The 19906-nt window shown below is 41.3% G+C and overlaps 1 protein-coding gene across 1 annotated transcript in view; it reads right to left on the bottom strand.

Moving 5' to 3' along the window:
• Window positions 1-19906, bottom strand: part of IRAG2 (inositol 1,4,5-triphosphate receptor associated 2) — a 61401-nt gene that overhangs the window by 3477 nt on the left and 38018 nt on the right. Inside the window, exons 20-32 of the mRNA XM_048826023.2 lie at window positions 17909-18017; window positions 16533-16680; window positions 15593-15674; window positions 10883-10929; window positions 10734-10798; window positions 10499-10615; window positions 7922-8007; window positions 7016-7088; window positions 5649-5706; window positions 5536-5563; window positions 4626-4766; window positions 2666-2800; window positions 766-913 (exon numbers count right to left, since the gene is read on the bottom strand). Of these exons, the coding sequence (XP_048681980.2) occupies window positions 766-913; window positions 2666-2800; window positions 4626-4766; window positions 5536-5563; window positions 5649-5706; window positions 7016-7088; window positions 7922-8007; window positions 10499-10615; window positions 10734-10798; window positions 10883-10929; window positions 15593-15674; window positions 16533-16680; window positions 17909-18017 (1237 nt within the window). The remainder of the gene's footprint in view (window positions 1-765; window positions 914-2665; window positions 2801-4625; window positions 4767-5535; window positions 5564-5648; window positions 5707-7015; window positions 7089-7921; window positions 8008-10498; window positions 10616-10733; window positions 10799-10882; window positions 10930-15592; window positions 15675-16532; window positions 16681-17908; window positions 18018-19906) is intronic.

Raw genomic sequence — 19906 nt, forward strand, 5'->3', positions numbered from 1 at the left:
ACAAATAAATACTGGATACAGCTAGAGACTTGTAACCATTAGCTCAAACTACCTAAGCTAGTTAACATTGCACATTACTGCATGCCCTGTGCAGGAGGGGTCACTTCTTAACTAGACCTTGTTAATGAGCCCAGAAGATCTACTTTATCTTTAGCAAGTTAAATCTGTTTTTACAGGATGGAGTACTTCTCCGTGCCAATTTTTACTCCTTCCTTCTTGGCTAAAGAGCTTCTGCAAGGATTTGTGTGCTGTGCACGTAAGACTAGGATCTTTTAAATTTAAAGAAATGTGCTCTGATTTTCAGAGCGCTGAACGCCTCCAACTTCCATTGGAGTCTCAGAAGCTTGGAGCTTCTGAACTCAGGCCACTGAAGATTGATCAGAAGTACATTAAAATGAACATCCAATTTGTAATGTACTGCATATAAGAGTCGAATTCACCAGCCTGTGTTGCACCTTCCAAAGAGGCCTGCTACTCCATGAGTGAAATGAGAGATGTTTTCAGAGATTCAGGAGGGTCTGCTTAAAAGTCTGAAGTTATAGTTGCCCTTAAATGTTTCCAATAAGCATCTAAGTGAGGACTATCAATAAGTTTTTCTGCTGCTACACATTACAGTTCGGTATCATAACTGTACAGGAGATAAAGTATTTCTATAGCACCTCCCATCCAAGGAAATCAAGCAGCTTTATAAATACAAGCTAAAGGGCTCAACTGATGGCAGTTACTTAGAAGAGAAATGAAAATATGCTTAGGTTTAACAATTACCTTGATCCCCAAAGGAATTAAAGCATCTTTCATTTTGTAGCAAGACCTGTTTCAACTCCTCAAGTTCTGCATGCTCTTTTGTATACATGCGTTTCAAGTTTTCCACATGTTGAATCATCACTTCTACTGCCTTACTGACACGGCTCTCCTAGCAAAATAAATGCAATACTCGGTGAAAAACGTTAGCTCTTCAGGACATTGAATTATGCTTGGAGTAAAACCACCCACATAATCATTCTAACTTATGGCCTTTCATATCCATCCACACAACAAATACACACTCTTGTCCGGGGTCTCAACTCACCTCACATCTTGATCACAGCAGCTTCCTTTTCTCAATCTTGCCCCACTCATTCGTTCAAAGATGAATGCAAAGATGCTGCAAAGATCATTTTCCTAGCAGACCACATCACCCCTCTGAATCCCTCCACTTGCTCCCCCTTTCTCTATCATACACAAGCTGCTGGTCTTCAGTTTCGAGGCCCTTCATGACCTATCATCTCTCATTCACTATTGAGATGTTGACTTCTGCCTCTGATTGCCCATGATGCCAGTCTCATGTTGGCCAAGACATAAGTAACATCTGTCAGGGATGATTTAGAGCAGGGGTTCTCAAACTGGGGGTCAGGGGTCACGAGGTTATTACATGAGGGGTTGCGAGCTGTCAGCCTCTACCCCAGACCCTACTTTGCCTCCAGCATTTATAATGGTGTTAAATATATTTTTAAAAGTGTTTTTAATTTACTGGGGGGGGGGGTGTCGCATCACACTCAGAGGCTAGCTGTGTGAACAGTACAATAGTTTGAGAACCTCTGGTTTCGATAATTATTCCTGCCTTGGTGCAGAGGACTAGACTAGATGACCTGTCGAGCTCCCTTCCAGTCCTACATTTCTATGATAAGTAACTTGCCTCATTTCTTAGTGGGTATGATTGGGAAGTTAAATGGATCAGTAGACTAGAGATGGAATATCTGTACTAGCTGAGATAATGGGAAAACACCCTGATACCATTTACAATGGACAAGATAAGCCTGGAATGGAAGATGAGGTAAAAAGTAGCTCAGGCATGCACACAGTATGGATAGGTACAGGAATTGGTTCCTGAAGCATAACCAAGCCAATCCCAAAGCATATGATACAATGTATAGTTAGGAATGCGTGTGTTATAATGTTGGTGGAAATGTATACCAGGAGAAGGTGTGTGTAACTTTGGGTGTGCGTACCCTATACCTAAACCCATCCCTGATGCTTTAGCTTGATCAACTCCACATAGGTTCCTTTTATTTGGCATACAGCAAAGCTAAGTGATGAATACTGGAGTTTTGGAAGCGGTCTTGAGGGGGAACCCCAATATCTCCATCCCCCACTTGTTAAGTTTTCAAGCACCTTCATGCTTTCCCCCATACTGCCCCTCATGCTTGGGAGATGCTTCGAGTAAATATCTGCAAAACACATTTTTGTCCTTCTTAAAACCTCCCCTTTTCCATGATGCCTATAAAAACTTGACAATGGATAGGCCACTGGTGTGCTGAGACCATTGCCTATCTGACTGCTATTATCTCACCTTTTCCTTGTACTTCCATCTATCTATCCAGCTGTTGTATCTTGTCTTATATTTAAATTGTAGGCTTTTGGGGATAGGGACTGCTTTTGTTTTACTTGCACAGCACCTACCACACTAGGATCTTGGTCCGTGAATAGGACTCCTAGATGTGACAGTGATACAAATGAGCATGCAGATCACCAACATAACATGCTTTTTAATAATATTGTTCCAGTAAATTGTGTACTGTATAAACTACAAGTTCAATTACAAATACTGAGTGGAATCTGTTAGAGAGATCTTTAGACTAAAGAAAGCTTCCTTACTTTACATAAAGTAGTAATTGAATCAGATTACCTGATTAATGGCTCCCAACATCTCTGCTCTACTAGCAAGTCTGGCAGCATACTGGCTAAGGAACTGCAAGCTTTCCTGCAGCTTCTTAACGATCTCCTGTGCTTGGTTATCTTCATCACACAAAGGTGCTAGAGACTGAGAAGTTCACGGGCGGAGGGGGAGAAGTGGGGAGGAAAGAAGAGGGAAATGTAACAGTGCTAATAAGTGAGATGCCAGTCTAGCGGCTTGTGGAGTGAATGTTACTCTGCAAAGGAAGCGATCACACCTAAATGGGATTCTGCTTGGGCGTACCTGTTTGCATGATCAAATAGGTTAGGGCCAGATAATCAGTTGGTGTAACTAAATTCCGCACCGCTGGAAAAAACAAAGGAGTTACGCTGATTTACACCAGCTAAGAACTGTAAGTTTGACATTCACTTTATGGTTTTATTAGCTCACTACAAGAGCACTCGGAACAGAAGAATGTCCCATTTGTTGCTTTCTAAAAAACTCTTCAGTGTCTGTAATATACACATTTAAAAATAAAAAAAGACCAAAAAAACCTCAGTGCTAAACAAAGCCATATTTGACTCTATTTATATGATCAAATCCAAAAATAAAATCCAGCAAAAACTTTACATTAAGTAAGGCTGTGTACACACTACCACTTATATCACTATAACTTGGGTCGCGCAGCAGTGAGAATAAGCCACCCCCAAATGACATAAGTTACACTGACCTAAGTGCCAGCATGGACAGCGCTACATCGGCAGGAGAGCTGCTACCATCACTCGTTGGGGGTGGATCAATTAAGCTGACGGGAGAGCTCTCTCAGCATCAGTACCGAGGAAAGCTCTCTAGTGTAGCCATAGCCTAAATGAAGTTACTATAAGCTGGGTGTGCAAGTGGTTGAAAGACTGAACTCAAAGAGTAGTTATCAGTGGTTTGCAGTCACGCTAGGAGGATGTAAAATATTTTCATTAGTTACTTGGATAACGGAGACGAGAACGTGCTTATAAAAAGTTTGTGGCTGACACCAAGCTGGGAGGGGTTGCAAGTACTTTGGAGAACAGGATTAGAATTCAGAATTACCTTGTCAAATAGGAGAATTGGTCCTGAATTTCATATTGATTTCATAGAGAAAAAGTGTAAAGTAGTACCCTTGGGAAGGAAAAGGCAAATGCACAAAGCCAAAATGGAGAATAACTGGCTAAGCAGTAATAACGCTGAAAAGGAGCTGGGTGTTATAGTGAATTAGAAATTGAATAGGAGTCAGTGTGACGCAGTTGTAAAAAAGGCAAATATTCTGGGCTGTTAACTGGGGTGTTTACGTAAGACAAGGGAGGTAATTGCCCCACTCTACTTGGCACTGGTTAGGCCTCAACAGGTGTATTGTGTTCAGTTCCAGGCACCACAATTTAGGAAAGATGGGGACAGACGGAAGAGTCCAGAGGAGAGCAACAAAAATGATTATAAAGTTTAAGAAAAACCTGACTTATTAGGAAACATTCAAAGACTGGACATATTTAGTCTTGGGGGGTCGGGGGAGCCTGGGGGGAGGGGGAGAGGAAGGGGTAAGAGAAAGAACCTGATAATATATTTGAAGGCTTAAGGGCTGTTATGAAGACAACTGATCAATTATTCGCCATGTCCTCTCAGGGAATGAGAAGTAGTAATGGGCTTAATCTGCAGCTAGGAATATTTAGGTTAGCTATTAGGAAAAAACTTTGTAACTACAAGGATAGGTAAGCACGGAACATGCTTCCAAGAGAGGTGGTGGAATCCCCATCACTGGAGGTTTTTAAGAACAGGTTAGACAGACACCTGTCGGATCAGTCTAGGTATACCTGGTTCTACCTCTGCACAGCCAACTGGACTTGAAGACCTATTTAGGTTCCTTCCAGCCCCATATTTCTATGCATTAAAATGTACTGTCAGGCCGCTCGCTCGCTCCCTCCCTCCAATCTCATCCATTGCTAACCTCCAGCAGCTTCAGCCCATTCATGATCTCCCTTTTCAAGTTTTCTTCAGCCAAATCTCGGGACCTTTCTTCAAGCCTCACTCGCTTATCCAAGGTGAACAAGTCACATTTAAAGCCCAGAGACAATCTGAGAAACTCTGCCTGTCATAGGGGAGAAAAAAAAATCATGACATAGTACTGAATAGATCAGGCATCACAGAAGTAAGAGTTACCTCAGAGAATCAATAGCTACTGCTAATGATTCCATGAATGGCAGAAGGAGGAGTTGTAGGAGAACACCCCAGTTCTGAACCTTCCCCAACAGGCTTTGAATCCAAAAAACTCAACATTTTCAACTCTACCCATATCTAGTGATAGGTAATTAGTTTACCAACAGAATAGCTACTCTCTCTCTCTCCACATCCCCATCAGTTCATCCTGTTGGGAAAGGCAACATTAAACAATTCTGCCTGGCAACATGAACAGTACTGTTAGCACATTCTGTTGGGCTGAAGCTTGTGTCTAGGCCAGAACTCTCCTTCCCCCACAAAACGACACCAGTGGAGAAAATTCAAACCCAAAAGTTTATATAATGACAAGAGTCATTTTTATAGCCTTCCTCCTCTTCCCCCTTTTCCTGCACGGCTTGAGAGTATCTTTTGATAAACAGATTTCAGCTTCATCCTCTGAAAGGATCTCCCTTCACTGCCGGCACACAGCGGGCTTCAATTGGACATGGAAGTCCAGTAACACCCCTGGCATGGATATTTACCTAAGTCAAGGATTTCATTACTTGAAGGGGAGGCAGAAAGTCAATTTTAAAACCTCTCAGAACACTGAAAAATGATTTACCTGAATTTCAGAAAGAAAGGACCATTAGAAAGAGTTCTACTAGCTGAAATATTTCAGGATACAAGTAGTCAAGACTCACCTCCATCTCCTTCTCATTAGGAGAAACACTGTGGGAGGAAAACGAATAACCACATAAGAAGAGCATAGGGCGAAGTAAACGCAAATGGGCATCAGATTACATGAGATACATACTTGTCATTTTGTTTGGTGTTGGTCATGTTAAGGCCAGTCATAGTGGGAGAAGAATTCCCTGATAATTAAAGAGACAATACACAAAATTTTAGTTGTTAGGTTGAGGAATAAACTCCCCTTAAAAAGAGGAATTTACGAAAGACTTAAAAAGTTCAGTCACAAGAGGGAAAAACTTGATTAAGACTCCTTGGGTTGAACTATTGTCTGGTAGTAGCAGCAGCAGCATGCATTAGAACTAGGTTAAAAGTCAGCAAGGCAGCTCATTAGTGTTACCTTTCAATGGCCAAGACCCCAAAAAGAGTCAGTCCTTGTTTGATTAGTTTGTGGCTTTAACCACAGAAGTCCAGATCCAGATCTGAATTTGCAGTAGTTGGATCTTCGGTTTTGGTCCCCACTACAACCTCCTCCCCACAACTTCAAGATAAGCATTAGAGAAGCCACCCCAAACTCACTATTAACAGTTCAACAAGGATCAGCACATGGGCAGGGACAGCCAAGGCTAAAGGTGAGGCACTTCTAAAAAGGGAAAGCCAGCTTGGATTCAGTAGAAACTGACACCCAGCTTTCAGATTCTTACACTGCCCAAACCTTTGATGGGGTTGAAAGAAGTTGCTTTATATCCCTGTTGGAGTAGGGGATGCAAGTATCATAGTTTGCATTAGGATATCATTGGGTGTAATAAAAGCTTGGCCTGTTTGGACACCCCTAAAGAGTGTCCAAGGGAAAATACAGCTGAATTAGACTAGTGCTGGTAGGAGGTGGATGAAGAGCATGTCTTTGTAGGATAGCATTTTGTTCCTCTCCATTTTAATACCTAATGACAAACACTTTAAAGTTTACACAACATAAAATTGACAAAGCTGCTTCCCTCTCCAAAGCCAGACTAGAATAAACACATCATACAAGGTAAAAGATTCTTCTGTAGCGGTCAGCTCTTTATATGAACAATAATCCTAGGTCTGTGTTGGCAACTGCTTGTACCCTGTGGTAGGATCCTGGAACATTTCTGTCACCATGGTATCAGAATTGACCATCATTCCCGTGATCTGCTCAGTGGTTCATCAGCTCTTCAGACCCCATTGAAAACTACAGACAACGTTTGCTTTCAGTATGAGAAAGTGTGTCCTTGTCAGAGAGGGTTTTATTTTGCATTATATGCACATTTAAGAGTTTTCCCATCATAGTTAAGCATTAAGATAGTCTGTTCCAAGTACAAGCAATAGTTCGGTTGTACAGCAAACACAAAGAAATTAGGGATAAGAATATTCAAGTATTCTGAGGTTTAAGACCAATGTGTTTTACTAGACACTAATCAAGCATGTGCTGTAATGTGTTAAGTGATGTGAATTTCAACGAGGACCATTTACCTTTTCTACCAGAAACTGTAGCAGACACTTGTTCACTCTGCTCTTTAATAGCTTCCAATTCCCCATCTGTATCCTAAAAATGGTTTGAGAGAGTAATTATACAAACTTGCCACAAATACTTGACAATAAGATCAGCTATGATGGAGGTACTCTAGTCCTACAGTGGGTTTGTGTGAACTAATCAGGTACTTTATACTGCTTTATACATCTGATGAAGTGAGCTGTAGCTCACGAAAGCTCATGCTCAAATAAATTGGTTAGTCTCTAAGGTGCCACAAGTACTCCTTTTCTTTTTGCGAATACAGACTAACACGGCTGTTCCTCTGAAACCTGTCTTTATACTGCTGCTACCACTATGTATGGAAACTAGATCTTGAATGGGTTGGAAGGCTTCCACTCCCTAAATCAGTTGGGACTTCCTCGGAGAAGGCTCAAGTTACCTTGCAAACAACTCATGAAGTGACACTATCTAGAACTTAAGCAGTCAGATTACTATGCTGAAATATGAGATAGAGAGAATTTAAAGTAGCCCAAGATGGGCAGGGAAAAAAATAAAACACAACCCACCACCAAGCCTATCCCATTTGGCCTGAACCCATGAGGGGAATCACTGGACCAGATCCTCAGCTCGTGTAAATCAGCATAACTCCTTTGGCATCCAATTGACACTAGCCAAGGAACTGGTAGTACAGTCTCTGGGAGGGGAGTCCAATCCACGGCGGTGTTTACCCCTTTCATCCTTAGTAGGTTTTCCTAGTGTGGGACTTTTCAGACATACCAAGCAATCTGTTTCTCAAGCCACCCCATCTGTCACTGCAGCATTCCCTGGCCTTCTCTTACAGCTAAAGCCAATGGGTTGCACATGTCAGCATTCCTAAAACTTTAGCAGTCTAGTCGAGCTCTTACCAGATCTAGCTTTAGTTCTTTTTCAGGTGTCGTTTTGTGATTTTCCATGCTGGGGCAAAATTCACTTTTAGTCGTTAGATCAGTACCTGAAGAGAGAGATTCCAGAAAGTGGATGTAAAGATTTCAAAGATGAACAAATGTTACCTATTAACTAGATTTCTAAAGCAGAAACCACCAGTGCTCTCTCATAAAACCCTCCATAGTAATTACCAGAAGAAAATGCAAAAAAGAAAGAGGCCTTTGAAAGCCAGCAGCTCAGAGTGCTGTAGAAAGCAGAGACAGTGATGCTATGGCACATTTATTGACTCAAAGCATCACAAGACAAAGGAGTACAGCTTTATATTGATCAGTCATGCTGGTTGCAGCTGCTCCAAGTTTGCAAGACAGTTTCTATATATTCAATTTTCCAAAACAATTGCTTTGGGCTGAATTTTTCTATGCTTTGACTATTTGAATTTCCAGGGGACGGGAGGGAAGTTAAATTAAAAAAATAAAATAAAAAAGTCAGCTTAGAGTTATAAAAAATATTTCTGCTCTCACATGAAGAGGCTAAAGGAGGTTTGGAAGTGGTGCTCTGCTTAGCATTATGGAGTGTGTGGGAGCGAGTACAACAGATGTAATTCAGTTACCACCACTTAGATGCTTGAATGTACCTTCATGTTCCGCTCCATGCGCTAGGTCTTTATTTGAAAAGCTAGAATAATGTGCAGTAGACGCTTTGGTGTCTAAAGTGAGCTGTGGTACACGGTACAGGTAGTTATTCAGCTGCAAGAAGGCAGAAGTTCAACAACTAGAGCAGATTATTAAACTCCAAAGGGTTGTGAGCTCCAGATCAAAGAGTAACAAACTGCTCAACTCCAGTCTAAGAAGCACACATCAAGTGCCACAACCGATCACCTCTGGTTTTTAGGAGGTTATATGCTCCATTGGAGAGGCTGCTGAATTTTTAAACATTCAAAAGTAGCAGCATACAGGAAGCTAGACCTAATGCAATATTAAGTTTGCACAGCCAAGCACTCAGAAGGTTAGGTAATTCCAAGAGTTCACTTCTCCTGCAATGGTAACTCTGGCTGCAAAGAATCTTTTTAAAAAAATTAACAAAACACGAGTCTATATTAGTACAAACCAAAGAAACCGGATGTGCAACACGGTCAATAGTGTGATCAAGAACTTAGCTTCTAGAATTTTCTCTTTTACAGACTTTACACTGAATTAACGCCAGTAAACAAACAAAAAAAAAGTCAGCCCTACAAAGCCTACCTTATTCTTTCAAAAAGCAATAGACGTTATGGTTGGCACTACTGAAAGCAACAGCAGAGATCCACCAATAACCTCCTGCCTCTATTTGTATTAGAAAGACATTCTGTACAAGTATAGTGATGCCTTAGATAGAAGTGGAGTGCTGACAGTTTAGCACAACATGGAAGATACAGGACAACTGGATATTGAGATTTCAAACTAGCACTTGTAGGATCTAAGCCATGGGCAGAGCTCTGCCATCCTACCCCACGCTGGCTCTGTGCCTAAGACTGTGTGCTTCCACCCAGCACACAGTCTTGATAAGCCAAGTGAAATATCTCCAGCAACGCTGTTTTCTGAAGCCAGGCTGGTCTGGTTTTCCAAGAAAGGGTTTATGAAAGGAAATTAGAAAGGAAGATTACTGGTGAAGAAACAAATACCTTAAATCTGGCATCTAAAGTTAGACACTTCAGAACCCAGCCCAAAGGAAGATGAATGTTCAGAAAAAGAAGGACATCTCTGGGGTTTATTACTAAATTAGCATATTCTAGAAGTGCGTTCTAAATCGATATTTAAAACAAGTGTTCTCTGCTATTCTGTGCAGTGCACTCTAAGTCAGCTTTTATACTCTGTATATGTATGATTTTCTTTAATTTAGGCTTGTGTGCACTCAAGGAGAAAAGTAGGGCCATTTGTTTTACTAAGGGAAGGAAATACATTCAGAAACAGAGATGAGACTAGTGTTGCTTGACATCTTAATGTGAGCTCACACTTTTCTACTTCCATACGTTTTGACAGAGCTGGTCAGATGATTAAAGATTTTGAAAAAAGTGCATTGGGGGGAAGTGTCTGAACTCTTCCCTCACACTCTCTCCACCCCCACCTCCCCACAATGTTTTGGGCCGCTCAGGTTTGACATAGCTCGACTGAGGTTTCCCCATTTCCCTTCAACGGATCAACTGGCACAGTACTTTAGAATTTTCCTCATTTGTTTATATTTTCAGAAGAGCTGAATTAAATGTAATGCTTATGAGAGGTGCCTGATTGCCAGCCCTGGAAAGAGAGGAATCACCTTTACCAACTCATTCTGCGTGCCCCTTTTTGCAGGGTCTTAAACCCTAATCCTGCAATGGCTCCTGCCCAAGCAAAGCCCTATACTTGTGCAGAGTCCCAGTGAAATCTGGAAGAAGTTGCAGACCAAAAAGTTATTATTCTGAACATAATGTAGACTTAAAATTTGTGCAAAGCTCTCTTACTCAACTTCCTCACTTCAAAAAGATATGTTGGAAGCAAGCAGTTTCCCTATCACATGATAAATCTTCAGAGCAGCTACAATACCTGATACATTATCATTCAGATCCTTCTCTTTATTTTTCTTCATTGCTATACAGGTTGATGTGTCTTCATCTTTTGCCCATGAAGCCTCAGACAATTGTGTCTCCATAGTGAGCAATTCTAGAATAGGAAGCAATAAAAGGCAGAGCCATTACTGGTAAGAAGCTGCATATACTCAAGGGCATGTTATTCAGACCTCTCAGACAAAATTCACTGTGCTTCCACTTTAAGAACTTACCAGTTGCTTTTGCGCTCTCCAAAGAAGATGCGATAGCTCTTTCTCGGGATGGTGCTGAATGGTCACTGCCAAGACAGGAAAACACTCAGACATTCATGATCTGATCGGTCTGGTTAATTTAAGAATTAAATGTACCCAGAGAGACTGACCTGGGCAAGACTGGAGTATCCGATGTTAAAGGCAAAGCATCACTCTCCTTAACAAAAGGAATGTTAGGGTTTTAGTGTGGATACTTGTAATAGGACATCACTTCTTGTGTAAAGCAAATGTATAATATTTGTCAGGTCCCAGTCTTAAACAATTCCTTTAGATGTAGCTAGATCTGGTTGAAATATGTTCGTTTCAGTAGAGAGTGGGTTATTTAAAAAAGCTGACCCGTATCCCCTGCCCACTTTTTTCCGCCATCTCTAGAGGTATAGGGTATGGTTTAATACCCGGGGGGTGGGGGGGTGTAATTATGGGTTTTGTAGTAGTAGTAATTGGGGGGGGGGGGAAAGAGATAAATCTGTTCACATCTATATTTTTGTTCCAAAAAGCTGTACTCCTGACCTTTATGCCAAAGAGCATCACACTTTAAAACCAAAAAGTGTGTCGTTTCAAAGAAATGTCACTCTGCTAGATTTCCTCCCCCACTTTAAACTGGGCCGAGACTGTGATGCAAGTCTTAAAGAGAGAAGTGACAATTTAACAAAGCCACTTGGCTTTTCCTGACATTTGTTCCCCCCACCACTTTCAAAGCTGTGCTACATGGCTCACCAAGATAATATTGGGACAGACTCCCTTCCAGAGATACAGAAAACAACACTAGAAAAAGCTCTGAAGCTGCATCAGTGTTCCTTCTAAAAGACAATGAGCATAAAGCATTTTGCTTGGGTTAAATTCTGTGCTGTTTAAGAGATTAACATTTACATTCACGTCTCCATGTTTGATTCCTACTGATAGCAACATTGTACCACACCCACCAGATCTTATGGCAGAAAGGCACTGTTTTTTTCATACTAGCTTAATGGTCATAATTTTGATTCACCATTAAGGGCCAAATTCTTTTCTCCATTCAATTTGTTGCACCTGAGTAACTGAAATCTGGCCCCAAATCTGTAGCACTTTGCTGATACACAAACTGCCTTTTAAAAAGCTTTAACTTTGAATCCAGTGTGTATTTTACATTTTATTGTAAATTTCTTGGACCACCAACACAAAGCAAACACACTTGGAGTTACTTTAGTTTAGTTCTAAGATTTTGGTTTTGAATCCCAGTTGTCAGTAGTTAATTTGGAATTTTAGGAGGTTTGCATGGCTTTTGTGGCCACTCCTCTCAGTGTGTCTAGGGAGAGGATTTGCTTTAATGTGCATGTGACAAAGACTAGTGATGCTATTGTATTGTTAACCAGAGTGACATGGAAATACATTATGCTTTCCACCAGACTCATTTTATAATAGTACATATACAACAGGCTGTCTTGTACAGAGTGGTTAGCACGGTGCGTGTGGGGGGGACAGAAGCTCTTAAAATTAAAATTGTAAGTATCTTGGAGAATAGCTAAATAGCAGTAGGTAAATAGCTTTTGTGTTCCTTTACCATCCTGTACCAGCAAAGAGCTAGATATTAAGAGGATCTATAGTGTACAAAAGATATTTGGAACGTAGGTTCCTGAGGGAAAAATTTAACTCCCCTTGAAGTGAATGAGAGACCAGCCCACTTATTCAAGGGGAGAATTCCACCCCTGTACAATATAGAAAAATCCTGTTACTATAGCATAGAAACAATGAACATTAAATGAAGGTCAAGGAGAAGTTTAATGAGCTCGCCCATGGAGGACATGCTGACTAAGAACCTGAGCAGATATTAAAAAACACAAATGGGGGGGGAAGGGTAGGGAAGGAAAGTAATCAAAGCACAGAGATAGGAGTTAGCTGGAGTTTCTCAGAGAGAGATGTGCAATATTGGTAACCTTCTCAAATTTACAAGAAAGATCTAGATGTAGGGATCTAGAAGGGAAGTGAGAAAAATATCTTTATTTATGAACTTTCTTTTTACAGAAAAAGCCTCCATAAGAATTTACCATAGAAACTTGCCATACAACCAATGTTCTGAAGGGGCAAGTGATTATGGACCTCTTGATGCTTAGGTCCCCAACCTTGTCCCTGCACTGGGCCTGTTTTTTAGAGGATGCAAGCTCAGCTGTTTCCGAAAAAAGTGAGACCCCTTTCAAAATGTGTTTAGTTGGGCAACCAAAAACTGAGTAATTTTTTTTTTAAAAGCCCCACCAGACAGCAGTAGTGTGTATGTTATTCAGTTTCCTTTCTTCCCCCCAGCCCCAACATTAGTGTAAGGATCAGTGAATAGAGTTCAGCTTGGTCAGCTGGATGTTTCCTCATGCAAATCTCTGCTATTTATATTCTTATTTGAATTGTCCCTTGGGCTTAAGGAAGCTACAATGTTTTATTTTGCTCTAGGGGCAGGAGCAGTATACTGGAATGGAAACAAAAAGATTCAAGGGGGTTTATAATGTAAATCAAGAGGGACTGACCAAAGCAAGAGACACCCCCAGGTATAATGCAGGAATAAATTCAAGCTTTCAGTGACTTTGTTACAAACCAAAGGAAAACTGAAAGCCGTTCTATACTTTTCATCCACACCTAGTTCTTTTCCTAGACTTTAAAGTGTTAAGAATGGTTGAAACTTTTGGCTCACAAAGGAAGGATTTTAAAAAAAGCCCACAATGTGGCTTTACTAACACACCTATCAGTGTATGCCAGAGATACCTGCCTTTAATAGGTTTAACAAAATCCTGAATTTCTGTAAAATCATGACACAGTTACTACCTGCTATATGTAATATATCAGTCATTCTAGCGAATCAAGGAAAGGATTTGCAATAGAGCCCAAACCAGCTCTGTTTACAAGTGTGAAAAATGCATGATCTCCTTATAATATAGATATCCCTCTATCCTCTAGGCCTACTTCTTGTAAGGAAATATTTGAGAGGGTTTGCTGTTTCACTGTCCTCCAGTCTGTGTTGTAGCAGTCTTCTGGGGTGAAGTACTCCTTGCATAAAAGTTTACAAAATCCCAAATGAACCAATATACATTTCTTTGGTATGCGTTGGAAAGCTAGTGTTCAGTTCTAAGCCCCCAGCATAGAAAGATTAGTTTGACTCACACAAGAGCTAGAGATTTAAAGCAGCCTCAAATCCCTACTCTGTCTATGCTTTGACAACACACACACACAGTAGTATAAGCATGGAGTTACTTACATTCTGAAGGGCTCACTGTAATCAACACACCTGCAGGTAACCCCAGTCTGATAAAATGCTACAGATACACTCTTCCTATTAAACATGGGCATTCAAATTTTGTCCTGCGTCATAATTTTTAGACCAGATATGGGATACCGCCCATTTGCCTTTCCTTCGGTTCAGACCTGGAATCTTGTCCCAGGGAAGAAAGAAGGATTATGACTACTGCACAAAGGGATTCCAACAGAAATGCAGAGGAACCGTACCCAGAGCTAAAAAGTGTAATTTTGGGTATAAACTGCAATTACAGAACTATACAAATATGGAGTGTGTTATGTTGCTTTAAATGTACACAACTGTGCTGGTCACAAGTGCTGTGTTGACAGCTGTGTGGAACAAAGCCCTCCAGCCAGCCAAAGCAGCAGCACAATATGGGCAGTAGCAGTGCAAGCAAGGGCTTCCTCACCTAGCCCCCACACCACCCAACCAACATAGCTCAACCCCAAGATCACACTAACAGGGTAGGAGTCACTGAGTAGCTGTGTCATTTTCTCCTTTGCTTCTCCACCAAGAGTGGGTAAGGACTATTGCAGATGTCTGGGCCACCCCACAGTGGGCAGGTCTGAAGTTACTATTTCACTATTAGTCTAGATTAGGTTGCACTTTTTTTTTCCCTACTGCTGCATCAAATGAAAGTGGCATTGTATTAGTCGGACAGGCCAGATGCATATCTCGCTCAAGTCCGGAGTTTGAAATCCTGATCCCATTGACACAGCACATTTCCAATTAACATCACAATTAGAAAGTGTGTGGTGCTGACTAGAACAGAAAGTAACATTGGCAACCAGCAATCAAGGGGAAAACCAAGGGTTTATCAAGTGTTCATCTGTCTGTTGTAACCTGTCACTTTCTGTGGGACCGAGGACCATTTATTTGGCCTTTTTCCTCAGCCTTCAGTGCTGAGTAGGCAGACACACTATCCCATTGAAATCTAGATGCAAAGCTGAACTACACTATATTGGGTAAAGTATCAATCACCTTGTTTTTCTTAAGCAAAGATGAATTTTTGGACGATCATAGTCATAACTTAACACTTTTCGCAGAAGGAAGTATACAAAAAGACAATCAAATGGGATTATTAAAATGTAAAGATGCCTGCTGGGTTTTTGTGTGTGTTTTTTTTGGTCTCCCTCCACCCGCCATATTGTTGGGAACGGATATCATTCATGCTTTACCAAGAGAGGAGTCCCTTGTTACTGAAAAATGAACATGCGTTTTAAGATTTGTACATGGAACAAAGAGGACTCTGAGCTAGAGTATGGGATTTAAATACTCCTAAACTTTGATCTGGATTCAAACATCACAGGTCAAGTACATTTCTGGAATGTTTTATTCCAATCGCAGTTGTTAAAAGAGATATACCAACTGAGACGGTCTCCCAATAGCCTGCAGAAAGAAAGGGAATTCAGCAGAAGTCCACTGACTTACCAACGGAGCAATGCTGATTTACCCAAATTGAAAAATCTGGCCCCTCATTTCTATTTTAAAGTCAGTGCATTATTGTTAGTAAATGGCTACCAAATTCAAAGGCAAGATTGCTGAAATTAAAGACAGCACTAACCTCAGCAAATAGGGAGTCCATTGTAGTAGGGGAGGCAACAAAATCTGCGTCAGTCTGGTTACCAACAGAGCGTATCTCCCACCTGGCAGCACAAATTTTATTTGCATATTGCAACAAGATCACATTTGGATGTTTTCTTTACATTAATATTACACAGAAACAAGAGTTGAAGTTCACCACGGTGTCTTTGTGGAGATTGCGGCCAATCCCCAACCACGGCAGACACATCATTAAACAAAACAAATCTAATGAAAAGGACACTGACAGATAGAGAGTAACAGAGGAGTCACAGGAGTTGCTGAGACTTGCAGTCACCTGTTTGCAATGCAAAGTTCTGCTTCCTCAGCAAGAGCCCAACCACTTCTTTTAAAAATCAGCGTCCAAAAAGGGAGAAATCAGAGATAGCCTTCAGAGGAGGAAAAATGTTATACCGCAACGGCTACAAACACTCTGGTGCTTTGATGAACCTGAATGTCATCACTTTCTAGTCACAGTTCGGAAGGGTGGTCTCGTGGATACACATTAGCCTGGGAGCTCCAGACCCTGATTTTCAGTTCAAGCTCAGCCATTAGTCTATCCTGCGTCTCAGTTTCCCCCATCTGTAGAATGGGAATACCACCTCCATGGCTCACAGGGGCATTGTAAGAATAACCTTTTTTAATGAATGTGAGGCACTCTGGTTCTACAGTGATAAGGGACATACAGATACCATGAAAGCCAGTGATAGCATTATTTGCTCACTAATTCAGAATATAGCATCTCATTCTCTTGCAGTGATGCTGTAGTATTAAGCAAGACCAGATTCTCAACGATAGCAGAAACTATACTAAAACAGCTAGAGAGTGGCTGTCTTCAGTTCCCTTCAAGAGTCTGTGGTAACACTACTTGTCCAGTCCCCCTATCCCCCGACCCCAGCCCAAACATGGTTTTGCCCTCTTACCTGTGTGTCTCTAGTGTCACGTCCAAAGTAGACCCATTTTTCAGATCCTCTCTTTCAAATATAGAGCGAGCTCTGGTTTCTGCACATGTGAGATCACAGCTTGTGCACACTCTTGGATTCAGCTGTAGGATTTCCAAGGCCAGAGCATCTGTTAAAGATACAGACATGAAATAATGAGAAGGGTGTCAACATAAAAAGTTACTAGTCAGTCAGCTGGGTAGATTTGGTCCTTTTCTATCAACAGATATATCCACACCCTCAGACACAATAAACCTGACTATAAATTTACCCCGTTTCATTCGTTTGCTACTTTCATAGGTTATTAGTAAAGGTTCAGGGAGCAGTAGAGAAGTATAAGCAGACTACAGGTGGATGGACATAAATAAGCGAGTCCATTTTTAAGGGGAGCATGACCAACAGTCCAGGGTTGGCCAGTGATCACTGACACACTCGCATTTGAGCAGTGGTGACCATTTGCCACACTGCAACACTAGCAGATAGTCTCTACCTCACACAAAACTTTCAGATTTGACAACTGTATATGGCACTTTGAACTGAAGCCGTGGTGTCATGGGGAGGTGGGAGGATGGTAATGTGTGGGAGGCAAAGCAACAGCACTTACTGTAGAAAGTAACATTATACGTTGCAGTGGAAATAAAACCTTGGTTAGAGCAACCCTGGGCTCCCATACAACAGGGACTAGTAGGGAAAGGGAGGAATTGCAGACACTGCATAAAATGACATCTCTGCAGAGTCAGCATACAGTGGCATTATGGGAAGGTGGTGACCGATTGGCTAGCTGGAAGCTTACTGACCCACATCTATGCCATGACATGGCCTGGACTCTCTGATACAAGCTAAAGCTTGGGATAAATGAAGCAGGCAAAATTGGGATGTTAAAAGCTCAGTTTTTGATGCCTGTCATAAACAACATAAACTAAACCGCCTCATCATTAGTGCTGGAGATTGATGGTACAGCCGTTTGTTTTGCGCAAGAAAAAAAAACTCTTCAGTTGCCATTTCCAATTGTTTGTGAGATGGCTCATGAACTCAGCTAGTCTTTAGATACAGCCAGGCAAATGCATCTCAGATAATTCATGGGCATCGTTTATACCAATTAAAGCCAATAGCAAATTTTCACCATAGTGATTCAGGACAGATTTATACTGAGGTGCAGGCAACAGAGACTTATAGCAAAGAATATCTGTGCTTGATAAAAGATGAACAATGGAAATTGTTCTAATCCTTTGCTATTTTAGATTTAGCACCATGTTACATTAGACAGTTTTAGGTCATCCCCCAACTACTTCTGCGCTTCAAAAGATCAGGGTACAAAAGAAGGCAAAAACCATAAAAGAGTAGCCAGCAGATCTTACCTAGCAGAGGTGTAGAATACCAGCATGAGTATCTCAAAGAGGGTGTCTGGGGAAGTCCAGTGCTCCAACCTGCTTCTTGGCCCCCAAATCTTTTGAAGGAGCAAAGGTGCTAATTGGAGAAGGGAAAGTTTATGGCAGGTTATTATTCATCAGGTTACTTACAGTAGCATCTAAGACCAGCCAAGAATGTTCCCATTGTGCTAGGCACTGTAGAGACAGAATGCTAAGCAATCCCCACCCTGAAGAGCTAACTGACAAGCCCCACATGGGGTGGGAGAAGGGGTACAATACACAAGCAGCATGGACAATGCGACAGTGGCAGACATATTAGTGCCATTTTTTTCCCAGTAGTGGGTTTAGCTCAGCAGGGATAAGCTAATTAGAAAGTGAAGTAAAAGGAAGGGGACACTGAAGGAGGAGGTGAGCGGGGCAGAATAGGGCAGAAAGAGGGTGAGAGGGGCAGGCATGGAATGAAGCTGAGCTGAAAAGAGGGTGAGAGCAAAAAACAACCTGTCAAAGGACAGAGAAAGTCCAGTGAAGACTGAATGTGTCTGGTTTGGCAGCGTCTCCAATGGCTCCTACAGGCTCTCCTCTGCAGTTCCCCTTCCCCTCCCACCAACAGACCCAGTCCCCATGGGGTGGGGGCGGGAGGAGGAGTACCACCTGCGTCCTAGGTCCCCCTCAATTGTATACGCTAACCGTTGTTCAAATGAGGCCTTTTACTGCCAAAAACAAATCAAATAATGAGTATTGGAAAGGATTTACCCAGCAGTAGCCATTCATCCACATGTGGGGGAAAGGTGTTATTTCTACATGGTTCTGAAACAAATGAAGTGTCTGTATTTTAATGATGAATGTATGTCTTCGGGCTTCAAAAACTCTAGTCTGAGTTTCCACTGAGTCTTCAGCTTCTAGTCCTTCTGAGAAGGGTCACCTATGTCTTAGAACAGTAACTTTTCAAAAAAAGCAACAAAAAAAACTATCTTCTGCCACATGTGTTTTACAGAAGCTGAAGGCAGGGACAGTCAATGGAAGATACACACCAAAAAAGTTTAACTTTGCAAAAATAACCAAACCAACCCCCTCAAAAAAACAAACAACTTTGCAGAGAGACGTCGATCAAGAAATCTGGATTTCAAAATTTCCCAGGCACAAAATGTTTACAGAGTGACAATATAAAGCAAGGCATAAAAAGAAAAAAGATGAGCCAAGAATAGGATAGCATTTATTCATTGTAAATTCTTGAAGGCTACTCTTAAAGCTGTTTAAAAAAAAGTTACCAATTTTTGGCGCAGTTCTGGTAGAATCAATGTTTTCCTCTCCCCCGTGTGAAAGGGAAAAAAAGTATAGGACCAACAAGAGCGGTCAGAATTTCTCACTATCTTCTCTTTTACTGTTTCTTGGTTTAAACTAGACAGTGGACTGTAGTCACTAGGCTCCCGATCTATGCAACTCTATTGCAATAGGAAGATCATTAGGGCAACTGGATAGGGAGAGAAAAGTATATGCTATTACTGCTTGTAGAAGCCATACTGTCGGTTGGATTAATATCCTTCTATTGGAGGGATTCTTACAGTTAAGCAATCAGAATACTACCCAATTTAACCAATTCTGCTTCTGTTTAATCTTTGCAGAAGCTTAAATTTTACTCATGCAAATTATCTGTAACTTGTCTCAGTTACCTATGTGAGTAAGCTTATGCACATGTGGATGCGTTTGCAGGATTGGGGCCTCAAGTAAAGCATTTATCTTGTTTAAAGCCTTTGGAGGGAGCACAACTTTGTCAAAATAAAGCCTGATCTATTAATACCTGAGTAAATAAGGTTATAGTAATAGGGCTGGTTGGGAATTTTCCAGTGGAAAATGTTTTGGCATTGGAAATTCCCTATTTGTTGAAAGTGTCTCCTCGATGTATTGATTTTGACCAATAGCCGTTTACAAAAAAGTGAACACGAAGCATTTTGATAACGTTAAAGAAAATTCCATTGCCACATTTTC

This window comes from Caretta caretta, chromosome 1 (assembly GCF_965140235.1).
Source record: "Caretta caretta isolate rCarCar2 chromosome 1, rCarCar1.hap1, whole genome shotgun sequence".
In the NCBI taxonomy this organism is placed as follows: domain Eukaryota; kingdom Metazoa; phylum Chordata; order Testudines; family Cheloniidae; genus Caretta; species Caretta caretta.